Genomic DNA, 19,908 nt, shown 5'->3' on the forward strand with positions numbered 1-19,908 from the left:
AAAATTTTAAATTTACTGAACTCTCTCTCAAAAATGACTAACCATGACCTGTGACAACTCCAACAGATGTCTGTGTTTGTACCTGATGATTGGGGAAGCTTTCCCACCTGAAATAACTCGGCTAAAAGCTGTGCAGCCTTTTGTTTATTCCTGCTTTTGTGAGGACTGTTTTGTGGAAAAATGGCAGTGTAGTACTGGCTTAAAGCCCGATCAACGTAACAAGCAAAGGTACCTTGTTTGTTTATTGATGTTTTACGCCATTCTCAAGAATTTAGATAATGGTGGTCAGATTTGTGGGTGGTTAGTTACTGGCAAACTTTCAAACGTGAGGTACAGATAGGCCCACCGTCAGCATGTTGTCGCATGACCATTGGTGCTCAACGAACATTCCTTCGTTTTCAACATTAAACGCTTATTGTCATTAAGGCTCCATGAACAATGACAGCAAGACAGTCCACAAATTTCCTGTACAGTATTTTTTTTTCACCTTTAAGCTTGATGCTTGATGTTGTATTAATGAAATATTCTTGAGCATGGTCCCAATCAAATAAATCAAAATAAATCAAAAACTTTTCAGAACAAAATTCTGGAGGTTTATTCCAGGCTGATAAAACAGTGGCAAAAAGAACACAGGTCATCATAAGAAAGCATGGCCCTCAAGGCTGAACGTGCTGCAGCACTAGGCTCATTCGTACACCTGTTATAGACTGAACTTGAACAATATCTTCTATATCTGTAGCTTTCAGCTAGTCCTGCTGAACTAAACTGGAGCAATAAACATAGCACCAAATACAGTGTAACAGAAACGCTGGCCAATTACACTGAAGCCAAGCTAACCAAACCAGTATTAAATACTCATGGAAATCATACAGGTACTGTTCTTTCTATTTAAAAGAGGGAAGTATTACTCTCCAAAATGGAGTTGAAAGGGTTTTTTTTCTTTTTTTTTTTTTGAAAGATTCGGTATCTATTCAATAATTATGAAACCCGAGTGTCATTAGTACAAGTACATCCTTTTTTTATTCTTCAAATAAAATGACTGCCTTTTACATGTGGCTACATAGTGGTTAGCTCACTTAGAATTACTTATGTTTATAATTTAATTATTGGCTTACAAAGCATGTATTTATGCAAAAACAACCTTTATTAACTCTGTTTAAAATGATACGAGTACCCCAAACCTAACACCTAACACTAAAATTGAGCATAACCATCTCTTGTGGAACAATTTCTGAACCTTTCAAACACCACATCCCCCAAACAGCTAAAAACTTGTGCTTCACGTACAAGACTGAGCATCAAGAGTCCACTTGTGCTCGAGCTGTTGATCTCCTCCCCAAAAGTTCAGGAACAAGAATAGCACGATATAATGTGTGCTGATTCATCCAATCAAGGAATCACTGTTTAATGCTCCATACCATCTTAAAAACACACTGCTTTTAGGAAGCTGCCTGAATGAATAGTAAAGAGATATGGGTTGCCACAACTTTGTAAAATGAGTTCCAGGAGTCCTTTACTGGAAATAAAAACTTATAATATCTAAAAAAAAAACAAAAAAAAAAAACAGGTACCTGACCCTCCTGTCACTGTGTCACACAATAAAAGACGTACCAGAGACTACAACAGACAGTTGAAGTACACTGCAACAAGCCATCAAGATGGAACACCTTAAAAATACGCTAAATCCTCGACAAATTCAACCGCATCCATATTGCATGTTTTGGACTCGTAGAGGCATATCACCTTATCTGGACAGCTTATTCTATAATTTCTGTAAAGCCCATATTTACCACAACCTAAACACCACTTTTTACTCTACAAAATCTAATAAATTCTGTTTTCGAACAGCATCAAAAGCTATACTTCACGAGTTAAACTTGTTGAGGATTTAGGGCAGGTCATTTCTACAAAATAATGGATTCATTTAAACAGGAATAAAGCCCAATTTTCTCAATTCATTCTCGCACATATCAACCTGTAGCAGCAATTAACATGTATCACTGAATAAACAGTATATCACAAAATTAGATCTTTATAATTTCTTCCCATTTGGGGATGAGTAAGGAGTTCAGTGAATGGTCATCTTTTTAATAAACTGAAATAAAAGCTGAATAAAATCTCCTTTCTTGCCTATGAACAGATAAAAATGTTTCAGAGCACTGATACAGAAAGGACCTGAATAAAATTGACTTTGTGACTTGAGAGCATACATCTGGTCAAAACGAGGTTTAAAAAGCCACACAGCAAACTCCACTTGGTTTTCAATCTGATACATATGGATGGGTACTCGTCCCTGTCATGACGACACTTGTACCGAATAAAACTTCAGTGAGCTTTAAACCTGAACCAAAATTTAGCAACTCCTCAATAACCTGTTCCTAGTCTGCTTGTTCTTGCCAGGTGTATAAAAATCACCCAAAGTTGCTCTTCTGTTTAGAAACAGAAGTTGGTGGCACCAACAGGAGGGAGTGAACTGTCGCAACATCTTCCCATCCATTGCCTCCTCTCACTGAGTGGATCTTGGGATCTCCAGTGACGGTAACATGCACCAAGGACTTTTCACTTTATGGCCATAGCAAGGTCAATCGGTTGCGTGACAGTCCTCTGTGTTGGGGCAGAGCTTTAACATTACCATAGGGGTAGTTTAAACAACTCAACGCTTCCTGAAATAAACAGTTAGGAGATGGCAAAAGCTATCCAAAGAAATTCCTGGTCTACGAGAAATACATCAAACAGCAACTCCAGAAAAATTTGGTCAAATGTCATGGAGCTATCTTTTCTCAAATTCAGTTTATCACAAAGATATATATATATATATATATTACTTGTATGGTATGTTTGGAAATCTAATTGTAGACCAAAGTGCTTGTGTCAATAAATGATGTTAATCTTGTGCACCAATTAATATACATCATCTTTAAAAGTTTACTTTCAACAGAACGGAATGTTTCGGCAAGTAGTATATATTTGAAGGCTTACTTGAAATGGCTGTCCATGCAGACATACATAAATTGTGCTAAAAAGGTATAGGATTAAACCAATGTTGCAATATTCAAAATAGATACATACACAAGACAATTTGTCTTACTTGGAGCCAAAGATGAGGTCTGCGTCTGGTGCCCCCTTTGGGTGTTGATAACGCACACGGCGTTCTCTGTTAGTGTTGGCTGGCACTGGCCTATTTAGGGAAGCTATCATTTCTAAGGAAAAAAACCCAGAGGATTTGTTACAAGATGTGAGTGTGACACACACAATCCTAGAGGTTTAAGCAGCTTTGTAGGTCTGAAGCTTAGTCAGTTCCTTTTGAAAGCTCATTTCCTCTGTCCTAGTTTCAGTTGAAGTATTTCATCCCATTATGAACATGGGTGAAGTCGTTTAAAAGTGTCCTTAGACTTAATCCATGTACTAAGTTTAGTCCAGACTAAAGGTGGCGCAGGTGTGAAGCAGGACCTTGACCTGCTGTTACCTCAAAAATTGAATGTAATGCAACATATAGAATATGACAAAGTATTAGTTTCTAGCGTAACATTGTTCTGGCTTGTCTCTTATAATGATGCACTGAGTAAGAAACATTTGACGGCAATAAAATGATGTCAAGTTCCTGCTGCCATGTGTTTTGACAGGTTCCCATAGACCCCTGTGTAGCAAATTTAGAATGACTTATATTGTGTTCGGGTTGTTTAAAGAGGCTATTTTCAGTGCATAGCCACAAAAACCTGACATTAGATAAAATCAGCCCGAGTTCGATAAAAATGTAGCTCACTCCAATATAAATCTATACATACCAAGTTTGGAAGCCATTCGTAAAATTGTATACTTCTGTTGTATGCATATCATTCAAAATTGTCAATGCTAGTCAGTTGACATGGAATGAGCTAAGATGACAGCAAGAGTGTTCCCTACCTTGATAGTCCTCCTCTTCCTGTCTCTCATGAATTCCTAGAACAACCTGCTTCATGCGTTCCTTTTCAGCCTTTTCTGCCTAAAATATATTCAAAGAAAAAATGTCACTCTCATGTAGATCCATGAAAACATCAGAGATCTCATGATAGTCACTTGACATCACTTGCAACTAGAATCTCTCGCATGGTTGCTGACTCAATCCTATTCAATGGGACAGCTCAAATTCTCTACTTCCTGCAATATTTCTACATGTACAAACATAAAAAACAATGACAAAAGGAGTTTTGCTCATTTGCATCTTAAATCATCAGCATTGAAATAAAGAAAGTGAAGAAAGCTTAATTCCCACAATTTTTGAACAATCGTCACTTTGTTATTTTTGGGAGTTAAATGAGACCATCAACATCCATTAAAAGAGGTCTGGTAATAACCAATGCAATCAGTTTACAAACCCTTTCTCTCTCCTTAAACTTGGCAGCAAATTCCTCGGATATGGGCACATTCAAATTTGAGAACTGTAAAAATCCAAACATTATCAAGTATGGTAACAAAAATTGGAAGCTGAAAATGTATGTTCTGAAACAAGGATAAATGTATGGGTCCTTCTAAACATGGCAAATTACAAAAGTCTATCATACATGCATTTTACAGTTTAGATCTGGTCAGCAATTAAGTACTTCCATTGTACAATAAGAGTTGGCTAACATTTCCTTTTTAGGGGAGTGACCACAGAGATGGCTTACCTGAGTTTGGATCAGCATGATTAGTGGCGAAATATCTCTATTTGCAGTCGCAAAAGTAAACCTAAATCCACAGCAAACAGGGACAAATGATTAAGCTTATGGTTACTTTCCATACCTGCTGCTTGTTTCCCTTTCTTGTCATGAGAACAAAATTTATCGAGCCCTGGTCCTGTGGATAGTAGGCTGAAACATGACAAAGATTAATATATATATGTAATCCAAAAAGTATGACTTTTAACATTTTTGCATGTAATTGTAATATGTGCTAGAAGCATGTTCCCTGCACAAGCAGGATATACTACCTACTCAGCTTTACTTGAGAGGTAAAATAAGATTCTGTCATGTGTTTGTCCATACATACATAAATGAGGAACAGGATGACATAATGAACCTCTAAAATTTCAAAGTGACATGATTTCATCTGCATGTAAGATTTATTGCTGATTAGCTGGACGGCCTCAACTGGAAGCACTTTCTTGCAATGCAACTGCTAAGAATATTAACTACCAAAAAAACGATGGCCTAAAGCACAGTGCATTACAAATGTTAACTTTGAGATGTCAAAGATATGATCAAATTTCATCTTCGTACATTTACATGGAATACTATGGATCTGTATACCGTTCATACGACAAACATTCTTAGCTCGCCCGTGTTGAACTAATTAATTAACTAATTAATAATTAAATTCATTCATTATTATTCATAAAATTGAGATGGTATCTCAAATATTACTTCATGTATTGAGCTCAAGTTTTACATACATGTAGAGCACAATAGCACAAGGAGAATGTTCATTGTTGATGCCCTGCATGTGTGTTCATTATAGTAAATTACTAAATTCATAACCTTCATGTCTCTTTTGGTATTAATAATGTTAGAACCCATGTGAAGGTAAATATTAAACTCCTTTATGCATTGAGCTGAAGTTCTGTATTTATTTTATGTGTCTCTTACAGGCAGGCTCCTTGCTACCAAATCTATGCTCCAGATATATCTATATTTAAGATTTATCAAGTCAAAATGGTAATGTGGTTAACATTACTTCACACATCGTCAAATTCCCAGATGGGTAACAGATACTTACTCTTTTTCTGTCCTCTCAAGTGCATGGGTACCGCAATGTCAAGCTGAGGTACTTTCAAAGATTCACTGTTACGAGCCTGCAATATAGATAACTTAAATGATACAATCATAATTATTGCGATCAAGGGCTTTTCTAATGACTTAATTAATTGGGTTTAAACAGCGATGAAAGACCGTTAACACTGTAGGTGCATACCAGTGATACACTCATGTCATGTCCAACTTCATAGTTAATGTTAATACTAGTCTAGTTTTGGGCCTAAATATTCAACCTATAGGACATCAATAAATGTTACTGATCTACTAGAAAATAAAATTAAGGGAAAAGTCATGGAAGTTTTTCTGGATCTCAAAAAGGTGATTGGCACAATCAGTCATGAAACTCACATGTTGGTTTAAAGAGAACTAACCTGAAATGGTTTATGGATTAGTTTAGTTAGAATCAATGTGTTAATTCCAAATGTGTGTCTCTGATCCCTAAAATGTAAACTATGGAGTGCCTGAAGGGTTTGTCTGGCAAGGTTATAGTGGAAAATTACAGAAACAATTACAAGTTTTACAAATATTAGGTCTACTGTTGTATCCATCTGACTGCAGATGTGCATACCAATAAATCCATACCTGAATGTTGTCAACCATCATCTTGTCAAAAGCAGCCATAAAGTCATTGTCTTCTGAACAGTTCACATACTTTGGCCCTCCAGACAAAACCGTCACCTTTAACAATGCCATGGTAGAGAAATGAAAATCAGCTGTAGAAATCACATTGGAATACAAAACCCACCAAACAGTATGGCACAATTCTCTGGTGTAGTTAAGCATCAAAGAAAAAAAAAAACCACCATAAATACAAAAATTCAGCTCAGTACACGAATTCTAAAATACAAGAGTCAAGAAATTTTCAGGAATTTACAGTAATTATCACACACACTGGGCATCAATAATTAATCATCCTCTCTCTTGTTTTTTGTGCTTTATATGTATGCAAAATCTGAGCTATATACATACTTAACCTTTTGAGACATGACCATTAAAATTTATTCCATAACAGTTGTAAATTTACAGTGATTAACATGCAAACTGTACTTTCTACAATGAATGAATGAATGCTTGGGGTTTATACTTTGTTCAAAAAATAGTATGATGGAAATAATTTGAATTTTCTTCAAATATGTCAAATTAAACAGCTGAAAGTTTAATATCTCACCTGGTCATCGGTTTCATCTTCACCTGCTGACTCTAAAATGTCTTCTTCCTCTTCAAGTGTACTGCGTCTTCGATCACCCTAACAAATGTAAAATGTGCGGAATAAACGTCTGAGAACGAATGTTTTTCTGACAAATAAATTGACAGACACTTTCAATTTCAAGCAAATGGGTGAATGATTTAGTCTAAGCAGTCTTCCAGATTTCTTAATACAGTGACTCCATACCTGAATCTGATTTGGTGCTCTGCTTTATCCAATATAATAGTCTACAAGTGTCTATGAAAAACTAACTACAGGCAACTAAACCACTACAGTATTTTTCAACCCCATTTCTGCGCTTTGATTCCAGGATCATGGATGTTCACCCATGCTTCAAGAATCCATTTTTCCTCAACTTTGTAATTGGCACTGTCTGGGCAAGATTATTTTAAGACCAACACTTGACTTACAAGAAAACTCAAAAAAATTAAATTTAGGTAACCTGGTCATGGATAGCACAAGTTCATTTATTTAATTACTGTTTAAAAAAATGTGCTGCAATCTTTCACTAAAACAATGGCAGCAAGATTAATGGTGGAGGAAACCAGAATTGGAATAAACCACAGACCTCTAGAACATTACTTGAAAACTTTCCCACATGAGACATATGATCACACAAAAGAGTGCCAATGGTCGCTTCTTGCCACCAAGGCTGCAAGTACAATGAAAGCAGGCAAGTCTTGAAAATTTCCTGTCTGAAAAAGGGGGTTAACCCCATGTCTTGAGTGATCTAGCCATTAAAAGGTGAGCATTTGCCATGCGTGTGAATTACCTCATTTGTTTGGCTGCCTGTGTGCCCTTCATCAGCACTTGTCTGACTGTCTGCTGTACTTGGACCATCATCAGTTAGGGGAGTTTGAGACAGGTTTTGGCTTAACTCATCTACAATTAGTATACATACATCCAGTCAATATTTATTTATTTGACTGGTCGAGTAATTTAACGCCCCTAGTTGAGTACATAAGAAACCTCCATCCTGACCCGCCATGCTGCAGAAGAAGAGCTGGATTTGCACATATGCAACCTCACTGGTCAAGGGGATTTGAATCTGAGCCAGCGTGGTCCATGCAATATACTATAATCATATCTTGAACTGATAAAAATTTTCACTGGAATGATTTTTTTCCTCATTCATTACACTCTGAACAATTGATGACAAGCAATTACATGTAATCAGAATGTGTTAAGAAATGCGTGTGTAGATCTCCAATTTGTGTTATTGAAATCATATGGTTTATGGGATTTAACAAATCACACAGTTGGGACTGGTTTGCTTTAGCTTCTTACCATTTTCTTCAGACTCCTGTATAGTTGTGAGCGCTGGGTCATCAAAGTTACCAGTATCCCCACCATCCTTCACCTCAGGCTGAGGCAACACTTTGGCTGTAATGAAGTGTTGAAGCATTAGATCATTTTAGGCAGGTACCTTACATGCCATGCTGAAATTAGGTTCAAAACAAACACAGAACTAGAGCAATCAAAGATAGCTAGAATGCATTTTGCACAGCAGAGTCAGTGCCAAAAGTGTTAACGTACATTCCTCCACAAGGACAAGTTTTATTACCACTGTGAAACATTTTCTACATACATGAAGGTCGCTGACATACATGTATACCAGAACAGTACTCACCAAGCTTAGTCTTGAACTCATTTCCAAGTTCCTCAGCAGCTTTGCTGGCAGCTTCATATGACTCATGCATCTTCAGTTTTGGGCGGATTGTTTCAAATGTGTCCTGCACCATGTTCATGATATCAATAGGAAAGGGACGGCTTTCTGACCACAGCTGACAGTTCCTCTTAAACCAATAGTATCTCTGATTAAAAAGCAGGGAGTAAAAACATCAGTTGCTGTGTATAAGATGTCTTTGACATTCTTCTTAAGAAAATACATTTTTTTTACACAAATATAATCTAAAAAGACAAAAATATTAAACAGATATGCATGTACATATAGTTTTGACAGTTCCTTTGAATGCTAACCTGAAAATAAACCAGGAAGTAGTCCAGCTTCTTCTTGCTGGAACCTTTGTCAAAATACTGTCCACAAGTGTCAAGTAATACACAGGTCAATCTCAGCCTAAAGAGGTGTTCCGGAGGGTCCAGATGTGTTGGTGCTGACTCTACATACAGAAAAATATGACAGGACATGGTGTGGCACACAGACACAAGCTGCTGTTCTGCCATGCATGTACATAAGGACAATGACAATCTTACAAACAAGAGAAAATTATAAACAGGAGCAATATCAAGTTTCAATGGAAAATAGTTTTAGTATGTGAATCTCAAAAAATTACTTTATACTGTTATTTTTGACAGCACTGAAAAGAAGCAAAGAGTGAAAGCTAAGTAACAGATAATCTTCAACTTCACTCAAGTGGAAATTATAAATGAGTTTCTTATAAGCCATATTTTGTGTGTACCTCATACAGTACTTACCATCCAGTGAAACACCAAAACTGATAAATGAGTACAGTGTTTTGAAGATGACCACAGATTCAACCATTCTGTAATTATATAATTCCCCAAGGTATTTCACAGCACTAACTCTGCGTTGGTTATACTTTGGATGATTAACCTGTGGAGAGAGATCACCAGAGGTTGACGCTAATGAGTTTCCATCTCCCATTCAGCATTACATGCGCATTTATAACTTTTGTTCCTGTACGCAAGAAATATACATGTACATGTACACAGAATACCAATGACTCCTTGTCGGTGTTTTAAACTGTCCTGCACACACCCATTCTTAAATCTATACCATTATTATATGTAGGTCATCATTTTATAGCATGTATAAAACCATTATCAATGCTAAACTACACATGTTTTTCTAGCTACTTTCTCATCATGGTAACCACTGAAGTTACCCTGACATCAGAATCATGATTCAAACTTTATACTGATACTTACCTCCATTCCTATTCTGATGTCCTCAAGTACACCATCAACAACTTGTATGGCTACAATCTCCTGTATCAATGAAACAAAGCAAAAAATCATTGAGCCATATCTTAAGATACATGCATGTAACTAAAACAACTAAGATGCATTATTTCTCTGTCTACATTTACATACATGTATATATTTTTGTTAAAAGTTAAGTTAAAATAGATTAAATAACAATATAACATTGACTACTAAGACAGTTACTCATGTACACTGCATAACAGACAGCTTGTCAACACCTGAAATACATACCCGGTATGGGGCTAGTCCAGCAAGCAGATTAGCCACACAGTGGACAGAGTTGTAACGAACATTCCAAACAGCTGTCAGACACTTGGTTGCATAAAAGGCAACCTACAAACCAGAATAAATAAAATGTTTGGAAAGTAAAACACCTGCAATGTTTTCCACTTCTGCAAATGGTCATGTATCATAATGGTTAATAAATAAAGTAAATAGAATTGAATGTATAACAAGGATGAACATATTGTAACAAGAATTTCCAAAATTATTCTGAGTGCATATTTATTGTTTTACGTCCAGAAAGAATACAATTAAGATGATCACAAACCTGTGGATCGTCCCAATCCAATTTCCTCATCTGCCTCAGAACCTACGAAAACATTTTCAAAAAATGTTCAAGGTCTTGATTAACCCTGATGGAAATTCAGGATTTGAAGGATAGGATCAATTAAAGAGCTATATCATTCCTAAGAGAAGCTAGGTGGAAGTATTAAAATGAGATAAAGGATACACTAGGGAAACATGGGTTCAAAAATATTTACGACGAATAACACTGTTTAACAAGTATAAGTGAAGAGTCCTCAAAAATAAAACCTTCAGCAGTTTCCGTGAACTTTTCCTGGTGTGACGTGGTAATATTCCTTGTGTGACCATGAGTTAGGTAGATGTGACGTCGAGTAAGGAACTTATGCTGGAATGATGTCATGTGCATTTAAAAGTACGACGTCATTTGTTTCTATAGGTCAGCGAAGTGTTCTTCCATGCTGTCACACAAGGCAATATTGGAAACGACAGAAACCTTTTCTTTTGTACTATCCTCCGAAACTAGCGACAGTGGTTTAATGCACTGCAATTTTTTACTATTTAGGAAAGCACTTCAGACTATCTCAATCACTTAACCATGATTTTCAGACATACAGATCTTCACACTGTGGTAGCTCTTTAATATAAAGCAATTTAGTTTGAGTGTACTGTATTAAATGTGACACATTCAAGAACATGCGATGAAACAAAGTAACAAGTGAAAGAGGTATTTTGATCAAAGCTGATGTCACAAAACAATCCATCTAACCTTTTCTGTAGTGGTTTTAGACAGTTCCTTATAGAGTAGTTTGCGCATGTACTCATGTAAAGGAGGTCTCTCTTTGCGCACCAGCTGAGGGGTATCTGGAGGGTTACTGTAGTAATATGCATTCTCAATCATGGTGATATACCTCCCATCTAAATGTAGTGCAGCCTTCTTCCGCATCATTACATCCTTGTAACAGATGAGTAATTACAATATGTCAAATTTATATAAGAACATATGCCAATACACATTCAGACTGCCAAATAAACTGAATACATGTTATCATCAAATAAATACATCATGCATGGCCATGAATACTTAAAGGCAACGTTCTTGGACTGTACATTAATTCCCCATTCTGAAAATAATCTCCTGTGAATGCATTCCCTTAGGTTAGGTGCCACTTACCAGGTAGACTTTTGTACGGTGATGAGACTCTGGAGATCTATACAAGTAACGACCACATGTTTCCAACAGGGAACAAGCCATCTCAATGTTGTGGTGAGAGAACTCCAACATCAGCATCTATTCAAAACAGATCACTACCAGTAATTCCTTCTTTCTTTTTTCACCCTATTTTCAAGGCGCCACCAATTTTATTCTGCGTTTTACAGACAAGTCAACAGTAAAAAACTCCAAAATGGAATAAAATCAAAAATCTTTCTTTGTACTGTGTCCAATCTTAATATATTTATGATTTTCCATTCTTTCAAGGCTTTTCAATCACATAAATGAGTCTTTGAAAAGGAACAGTTTCTCAGTTTTATCTTTATCTACTATCCAACAACACTGAAAAATGATTAATTCAGCCCATAAAACAAAGAGTTAAATTTGAATCACCTAACAGCTGCACTTCTGGAGACTACATGTACTACATAAGGCCCTGTGTCATATTTTTCTAATTATACCTTATGTTTGAAAAAGCAAAGCATAAAATGTCATCCTGATTTATAACAATATATTTCCCTGTTGCATTATATTAATTTATGTATTATATATCATAGTGTATTTCCAAGGTATTAATCTAAATATGTATGTATATGAACATTCCTTATTAAATTAGGATCTCTAATGAACTAGAGGGTAGCCTATAACTCTATAACAATATACTACTTGTTGGAACAAATTTATTAATGAGAACATTTTGGGAATATTTGAACAAACAGTTTTTTATTTCCATGGCAGCCATGCACAGTTAAAAATATGGAAATCATAAAACATACCTTCAAACAGTGCAATGACTCTGACTTGGGGAACATGTTAAATTTCACCATTTCCCCTACAAATACAAAAGCATCATTTGCTTTGATTTGTTTTGATCTTATCACTGGGAAAGCTATCATTTATCATGGATAAAATTAAATCTTTTTTTCAAAGCCGCCATGATATCCTGGACTACGTCCTTAAACACCAGTCAAATAAATAATAATTATGACAATGTTGCACAGGGGATATTACTATAAGCAGTAAATGCTCTATAGTTTCTCCCTGAGATTTACCAAGTGTATCCCATAATTCCTTATGTCTGTTGTGGTTTTTGCTGACAGGTCACTGATGGAGAGCTGTTTCTTGAGTGTAATTCATGTTTAATAATAAAGGTGTGACCAGCTCAAAGTTTTTCTGTCAATGACTTGACCACATGTGGCAAGGATTATCAGCCCAAGTTGGCTGACAGGACGAAGAAACGGTTGGGTTGGCCCATCACCACTTCTATCATTGTGTTGTTAACTGAATCAGTGTTATAGTAACTGTCATGGAAAACTTTATGTCATTTAAAATAAGTAAACATACCCATAAATCGGACTGTCTTTAGCTTTGACTCAATATTTATCTGGTCCTTTTTCCTAACCTGCAAAGAGAACAAGGTCAATAAAACTTAAAATATTCAAAGCAGCTATTATATATGCCACTATTAATTACACATTTACAAAAAATGACCTTTTCTTATTCTTGGTTTCACAATATATCATATTTACATGTTTAAAAACCATAGAGGTTCTATAGTAAAGGAAAGAATAAAAACTTACATGCCACTTGAAATCTCCTTTTATGAGATGAACAAGGTCATTTGCGACATCTGGCATACATGGGTATAAAGTTGCGACATAGCGAGAATAAAATGGTAACAAATCATATCTGCAAGAAAAACAAAGGGAGCGAGGAATAGAATATCATAAAACGTCACATGCTTTATTAAAGTGTGACTGTTACTGTAACAATACTAACTTGTTGCAAAATACTGTTATAACAAACTGATGATTTTAACATTTCCAGTAAGAGTAATATATATCAAAGAAGATAAAAACATGGAACTAAATATTCACACACTGGAAAACATCACCCGCCTTACCTTGTCCTATGGACAGTGAAAAGGGCTTTGACTAGTTTTTTTCGATTGGACTTGGTGTTGAAATTCATACAGAATTCAACTGCTGCCTGAAATAGGAGAAAAGAATATTAATACTTCAAACCATTTGTGTACCGTAACTTGGAACAAATATTCTTCCATGAGATCTAAATATGACTGGTACAAACTAGGTGAACATCTGCAAGCCTTACCTTGTCAATGAGCTCTCTGTTAACACAGTTAGGGAGTGACTGAAGGTAAGCTTCAAACTGACTCTTCATTAGACTGACTGTTTCTCCATCATCATCTGTAAATCAAACACAAAATGAACAAATTATGATTCAATAATATAATTTTACCTATCATTAAACAGGATGTGCAATTTTCTCTCCGATGTATTTCTGCTTTAATCTTACCTTGCTATTCAACCATCTATGAAAGACAGGTATTTATTTATTGCTATTTTTTCTTTATCTAATTGTTGTTTTACAGGATACATTTTTACTACTGTATTCCTGCAATCATGTTTATGGACGAAGAAAACCATGTTGAGCTCAAAGAAAACCACTGCCCTTCACTGGGTACAGCATACCTGAGATCCCCTCTCACATCAATGACAAAAGTCTTGTCATTTTATGGTGTAAGCAACTGCACAAGTGTCCACCAATAACATGGGTGAATTAAAGCATATCACTCTTCAAAAAATGGAAATGAAGTAAAAGAAATTTCAATGAAAATACAACTGAACATAACACGAAGCTGCATTAGCAAAGAAACCCATGGCTCTGGAGTCCTTCACAATAGGAACCCTAATCACACAGCATGGTTACTTACAATAAGGCTCAGCAGTTTTAGACACAACATGTTCATAAGTCCAATAAGTACATAAGCTTTAATACATGAACTGACAATACCAATGAGCTCAAGTTGACTTAGGAGTAAAACTGAATGCTCAACTCTCATCAAAAACTTGATAAAAAGATGTACAAATATGAATACAATTATAACCAAAAAAAACACAAACAACTAACAAATACTTACTTCTGCGTTTCTTATATGGTTGTACTAAAGATAGAGAAAGTTTGTTTCTTTTTGTTGAGAAAACACTATTTATACCAACTGTATAGATGCATCACCTGCATACACTATGCACTTTGGGCTTATAAATAGATATGAGGCATGCCAACAAACCTATGAAAGCTCAGCATACATGGTTTACATGTATAAACCAGACAACAATGAATAAGATGGGGAAATTAGGACATGCTACACATCAGCAATGAGAGAGCACTATACAACTCTCACAGATCCCCAGTCTATGTTTAAAGGGAAGTAACTATGGAAATAAACTGATGTGGCAAAACCCAAATAGCACGTGTAGCCTACATCTTCACATGGTCTCTATCATGCCTTCAAAGTTCCATGAAAATTCAATCATATATGTAGTAGGAGATTGTTGACAAGGATACACTGTCTACAAGTCTTCATTTAATCTTTAAAAAGTAATAACTCTGGACATTATTGATGCAGTGAAACTCAAATAGCACATGCACATCCTCTTAGAGTCTCATGTCTAGAAACTCTGAAACTCCAATCAAAACTGTAGAAGGAGACACACTGACAAGGTGACGTTTGCGGAGAGACAGACAACCTGATCACTATATAAAACAGTATGAAATAGTTTTTGTCAATGTGCCTCTAAAATTTCAAACAAATAACGATTTTAGTCAGCCTAATTTCCATTTTTGAACAGAAAAGTGGTGATGATGATGGTGTATGAGACGCTTGTGTTTTGATGAGTGATGCTCACCATCTGGAACACTCATGTGTGGAGGCAGGTCCTCATCATCCACTGCCATGACAGACCCAGGGTTCTCTTGCTCTTCCTTCTCCAGGGCTTGCTGCTCTATCTCAGCCAGGCTTTTCTCTGTCTCCATCTCCTTCTCCACATCCTCCACAGCGAGGCTCTCTGAAATAAGAACGCAGGACTACATAGCTCATTTGAAAACTGCTCTACTACATGTTGTTAAAGTATCTTTACATTTTCAAAGTACTTAAGTGTCTGGTCCATCCATACCTTTCAGATATGCAAATGCTTCCTGTTTAAGGCCTCTACTTAAAATTGAAAGAAAGGAATGCACAGTTTCACCTTCCATTCCAGTGTCCACATCTTTGATAGCATCTTTGGTAGTAGCCTGCTCACTCTCTTTGTACAGTATCTACAATGTGAATACTGAGACTAACAATTCTGTTAATACCTTTCAAGTCAGGTAAATCATAAATTTTTTCAAATTCCACAATTACTTTGTTGTTCAAAAACTTCTTTAAAATACAACCTAACTTCATCATTTTGTTCAATGTGACATTATTTGTCAATGACAAGAATGAACACATGTCAACAAACTTTTCTGATTATCAACAGCCTTTTCACAGTAAACAGTAAAAAATACACCCTGCAAAATGACTATACAAACTCTAATCAGTTTTGTTGCTATTTCTGATAAACAACGAAGTAAACAATGAACAACCTGTTTACACCAGATTATTACCACAACTGTGACTTACCCCAGGGATGAAAGCTTTGAGATCAGACAAATTTTCATAGAATGATCTGGTTTCCTCATCCTCAAACAGGTTTGTGTCACCCTCATACTGATACTGTCAAAAGTACAATTACAACATAATTTAAAGCCTGAAAAATGTCTAAATGCTCCAAACTATAATTTACCCCCAAAACATACCTCGTCAAGGATGTATTCATATTAGAATTCATAATGCTTTTTGGTAATAATTCTGTGCAGCTGTACCAGGCTACTGAGCAGAAATCTCTATCGATAGGGTATATATAAGTCACTACACACACAACACATTTCTTTCATATAAGCAGATAGAAACAGCCGCAACAATTAATGGCACTTCTTGGGTGATCTTACCTCAGCATTTCTCATAGGGTTAAACACATCAAAAGCTGCAGATTCTGGATCCTGTTTGAAATCTATAACAAAAGGGAACGTAAAAATGGAAACTTGTAAATTTATTAATTTCATTGGTGTTTTACATTGTACTCAAAAATATTTCACTTATACAACCATGACAAGCATTGTGGTGGGAGTAAACCAAGCAGGGCCTGGGGGGAACCCACAACTATCTGCAGGTTACTTGCAGATCTTCCCACGTACTGTCAAAGAAGAAGCCAGAATGAGCTGGACTTGCATTAGTGGGAGGCACCCGAGTGATTGCGACCAAATGGCATGCTAACCTCGCAAGTCCTTGATTTCTAAGTAGACGCAAGCTTTATAAAAAGGGCTATGTAAGTAAACCAGAAACACACTAGAATGAACTGAACTTGAAGTATTGCTTTACAATTGACTGTTCAACCTCATTTTTGTAACTTACCTTCCTCTGGTAAGTCTGGCATGGGTTCATCCAAGAGATCCTTGATAAAAATGCAAGAAACACTTTGTAAATACTTAAACACCCATTGCCCTTCAATAGTCAATGTAATGGTTTCAAAAATATATACATGTATATTTTTTTTTCTTACTTGAGGAAATTGACAAATTAAAAACTGACAATTTTCCATAAGATGTGTTTTTCATAACTGTCTAGACACTTCCTATATCCACAGGTGGTTCTGTCCATAAGACAGGACATGAGATGTATATGAAAAGACATCATTAACCCTAGACATGTAGCTTCAAAAATTTTTGTTTCAACTGATTTAACACTAATGGCTATTTGAGTGCCTCATTAGTTTATGTTTGCCTTATGATAACTCATCAATATTTTAATGTTGTCATGATAGTGATGTTAACCTTATATATGCACATAACAATATGGAACTGACTTCACCTTCCAAGACATCACCTGACTAACACTTACTGTATAAAACAAAAAAAAAAGTGATGAAGCTAGTTATAAACTTGGTACTCACAGACAATGTGGCTGTGTTCGCATGGAGTTTTTGATAAGCAGTTAAAGATGCCTCATACATATCTTTCTTCTCTCCACTCAACTCACCCTTTGTCTGGCCAAAAGAAACAGAACAAAGCATATTCAAATCAGCAAGGTCACAGCAATGAATATTTACATTAAACAGTGTTAACAAATCAATCATTCACAAGAACACTGTTCCTCAGGACATTACTACATGTATATAGCATGAACAAACATGTGACATTAAACTCATCCACTCAACCCCACTGAAAAAAACAAAGAGCAATTACAGGCATGAATTATCTTACCTGTAAGGTCCGGAGGTTCTGTCTCTCTAAGGACTTGAGATCTTTATGGTCTTTGGTCAGGTGCTTACATAAAGACTGATAATAATCTTTCAGGAGGTTGCGACAGGCTTTTTGGCGTTCTGGGGGCAAAACCTAAAAGAAAAAAATACATGTACTGGCACACACTCTTTGTGTTAATATTTTAATAATTTTTTATGAGATAATATTTTAATTTGCAATCGATATCGCTATGAAATTCAATGTACTCAAGAAAAAAAAAAACACTCACCTGACTCCTTGGCACTTCCCTGTTATGACTTTCTGCCAGCTCACTAATAAAAAAACAAACCAAAAAAAAAAACAAGAAAAAAATTGAAATTTACATACACAGATTCTATGTGAACAACTGCAGATAAAATAAATAGCAGTTTTGGAGGTATGATGCCTGACTGGACATGCATAAAGACTAAATTTAGTTGAGCATAAAACTGTAGCACTTCATCAAAAAGTTTCATTAATTATAGTGGAACTAAAACTTACCGAATTCTCCTTGGTATCAAACCGGCATAATCATCCCCACAGTGTTTGCAGAAACTGGAGATTGTTGATAAGTTGTTGTGCTCTTCTTTGTCATTGTTCACCAAAATTGACAATTGGTTGGCCAAGATAGGCAATCCTTCCTTCTGGGTGAAGACACGAACTGACAACAACTCAGCAAAAAATCTGAGGTCTACACGATATTTACTAGGATTAGGTATCTGAAAACAAAACAAAACATAAACAACATAAGATGAAAAAGTAGCAGAGAGTTCAGTTAATATGAAAGCATTCTTTCTCATGTGAACAATATTTTTCAAGCCTAACACTGTTTTTTCAGAGTGAGTCAGTAAAAAAAAACATTCAAATATAGTGGAACATATCAATAAACCATTATATCAACTTACCTTTTCATCTTTCTTGTTTAGTAGAAATTTCTGCCAGTTCTCCAGGAGATTAGAAGAGAAATCTGCGTATCTCTGATGTAGAAGGCTTGACAAAGCCACGCCACAGTTAACATCAGACATCTTCAGTTTGGCTTCAGCAATACCTGCAGCCTGAAAAATCAGCAACAATGAAACTATTGCACACATACGTGTATTTCAATATCTCTAAGGCACAAGAATGCTAGATAAACAAATATGTTCTTTATTACATGTCTTTAAGATTAGAATACTTTACATTTCCTCAGCCAAATCATTTATGACTTAACTGTAACTGATTCCTACTAGTTTGGCGACATACACGAAACGTCAACAATTGTGCATTTGGTAATAAAAGTACCAAATGTGGCAGACAGGTAGACAACAGTATTATGAACAAATCTGGATATTAGGCATGCACTGGGGAGCAACTCACACATTCGCCGATATACTTGCTGAGATTCAAACTGGAGAAGTCTTTGATCAGGGAATCTTTTTGAGAATCAGTAAGGTTTTTCTGAAATATAAAACAAGGCATAAGTTAACTTAAAAACCTATAAACTGATTCAATTTATTCATTAGTTACAACAATGAATTCATTCATATGTACAGCTGTGAGATCACTTATAAAGTAACCAAGAAAAGCAATACACTCACCAATTTTTTCACGAATGCTGTGTTTTTCTTTAAATTTGAGTCCAGCTTACTGAAGAATGATTCATCGGGTCTATTTTCTGTTCAACAACAACAGTAAAAAGAATGAAAATTAATTCATGTGGGGAACTATAACAAGATACAAGTATTACAGGTTCCCAATGATTACTATTGAGCTAGAAATCAGTTATCTGCAACAATGCCAGCTTAACAACAGGCTATAAGACATGCATGCATACAAGTTCATAGCCCATACACCCTACAGCTATTTGCAGTAAATCAATATACACTCACCAGCTTCGGCTATATTTTTGTCTCGAAGTTCAGCTTTACTTTCAATTTTTTCCTTCGCATCACTGATGTAATCCTCCAGTAATTTCTGAAATAACAAGGCCAACAAGAAGGCAATCAGAGATTGCAAAGATGTATGTCTCCCCTCCATAAAAAAATATAAATATAGCACAATCAGCCCTCATACAGAATTAATAT

At 35.8% G+C, this 19,908-nt stretch overlaps 1 protein-coding gene across 4 annotated transcripts in view; it reads right to left on the reverse strand.

The window, feature by feature from the left end:
- Positions 1 to 570: 570 nt before the first annotated feature.
- Positions 571 to 19,908, reverse strand: part of LOC135470015 (regulator of nonsense transcripts 2-like) — a 30,153-nt gene continuing 10,815 nt past the window's right edge. For 2 of the 4 annotated variants that reach the window (XM_064748706.1, XM_064748704.1), the window contains 37 exons: positions 19,714 to 19,798; positions 19,423 to 19,499; positions 19,202 to 19,282; positions 18,751 to 18,900; positions 18,347 to 18,564; positions 18,096 to 18,138; positions 17,828 to 17,959; positions 17,518 to 17,610; positions 16,980 to 17,019; positions 16,517 to 16,578; positions 16,149 to 16,241; positions 15,733 to 15,802; positions 15,394 to 15,552; positions 14,625 to 14,648; positions 13,796 to 13,890; positions 13,587 to 13,672; positions 13,264 to 13,372; positions 13,028 to 13,085; positions 12,460 to 12,515; positions 11,645 to 11,761; positions 11,240 to 11,425; positions 10,496 to 10,537; positions 10,177 to 10,278; positions 9,889 to 9,948; positions 9,415 to 9,553; positions 8,959 to 9,098; positions 8,609 to 8,792; positions 8,266 to 8,361; positions 7,751 to 7,860; positions 6,940 to 7,017; positions 6,354 to 6,449; positions 5,734 to 5,809; positions 4,762 to 4,829; positions 4,356 to 4,418; positions 3,904 to 3,982; positions 3,089 to 3,200; positions 571 to 2,663 (listed from right to left, as the gene is read on the reverse strand). In XM_064748706.1, coding sequence (XP_064604776.1) covers positions 2,654 to 2,663; positions 3,089 to 3,200; positions 3,904 to 3,982; positions 4,356 to 4,418; positions 4,762 to 4,829; positions 5,734 to 5,809; positions 6,354 to 6,449; positions 6,940 to 7,017; positions 7,751 to 7,860; positions 8,266 to 8,361; positions 8,609 to 8,792; positions 8,959 to 9,098; positions 9,415 to 9,553; positions 9,889 to 9,948; positions 10,177 to 10,278; positions 10,496 to 10,537; positions 11,240 to 11,425; positions 11,645 to 11,761; positions 12,460 to 12,515; positions 13,028 to 13,085; positions 13,264 to 13,372; positions 13,587 to 13,672; positions 13,796 to 13,890; positions 14,625 to 14,648; positions 15,394 to 15,552; positions 15,733 to 15,802; positions 16,149 to 16,241; positions 16,517 to 16,578; positions 16,980 to 17,019; positions 17,518 to 17,610; positions 17,828 to 17,959; positions 18,096 to 18,138; positions 18,347 to 18,564; positions 18,751 to 18,900; positions 19,202 to 19,282; positions 19,423 to 19,499; positions 19,714 to 19,798 — 3,489 coding nt within the window. In that variant the 3' untranslated portion in view covers positions 571 to 2,653. Of the gene's footprint in view, positions 2,664 to 3,069; positions 3,201 to 3,903; positions 3,983 to 4,355; positions 4,419 to 4,761; positions 4,830 to 5,733; positions 5,810 to 6,353; positions 6,450 to 6,939; positions 7,018 to 7,750; positions 7,861 to 8,265; positions 8,362 to 8,608; positions 8,793 to 8,958; positions 9,099 to 9,414; positions 9,554 to 9,888; positions 9,949 to 10,176; positions 10,279 to 10,495; positions 10,538 to 11,239; positions 11,426 to 11,644; positions 11,762 to 12,459; positions 12,516 to 13,027; positions 13,086 to 13,263; positions 13,373 to 13,586; positions 13,673 to 13,795; positions 13,891 to 14,624; positions 14,649 to 15,393; positions 15,553 to 15,732; positions 15,803 to 16,148; positions 16,242 to 16,516; positions 16,579 to 16,979; positions 17,020 to 17,517; positions 17,611 to 17,827; positions 17,960 to 18,095; positions 18,139 to 18,346; positions 18,565 to 18,750; positions 18,901 to 19,201; positions 19,283 to 19,422; positions 19,500 to 19,713; positions 19,799 to 19,908 lie in introns of all 4 variants that reach the window. The other 2 variants (XM_064748705.1, XM_064748707.1) reach the window with 2 other exon arrangements.

The sequence above is a fragment of the Liolophura sinensis genome, chromosome 7, assembly GCF_032854445.1.
Source record: "Liolophura sinensis isolate JHLJ2023 chromosome 7, CUHK_Ljap_v2, whole genome shotgun sequence".
In the NCBI taxonomy this organism is placed as follows: Eukaryota; Metazoa; Mollusca; class Polyplacophora; order Chitonida; family Chitonidae; genus Liolophura; species Liolophura sinensis.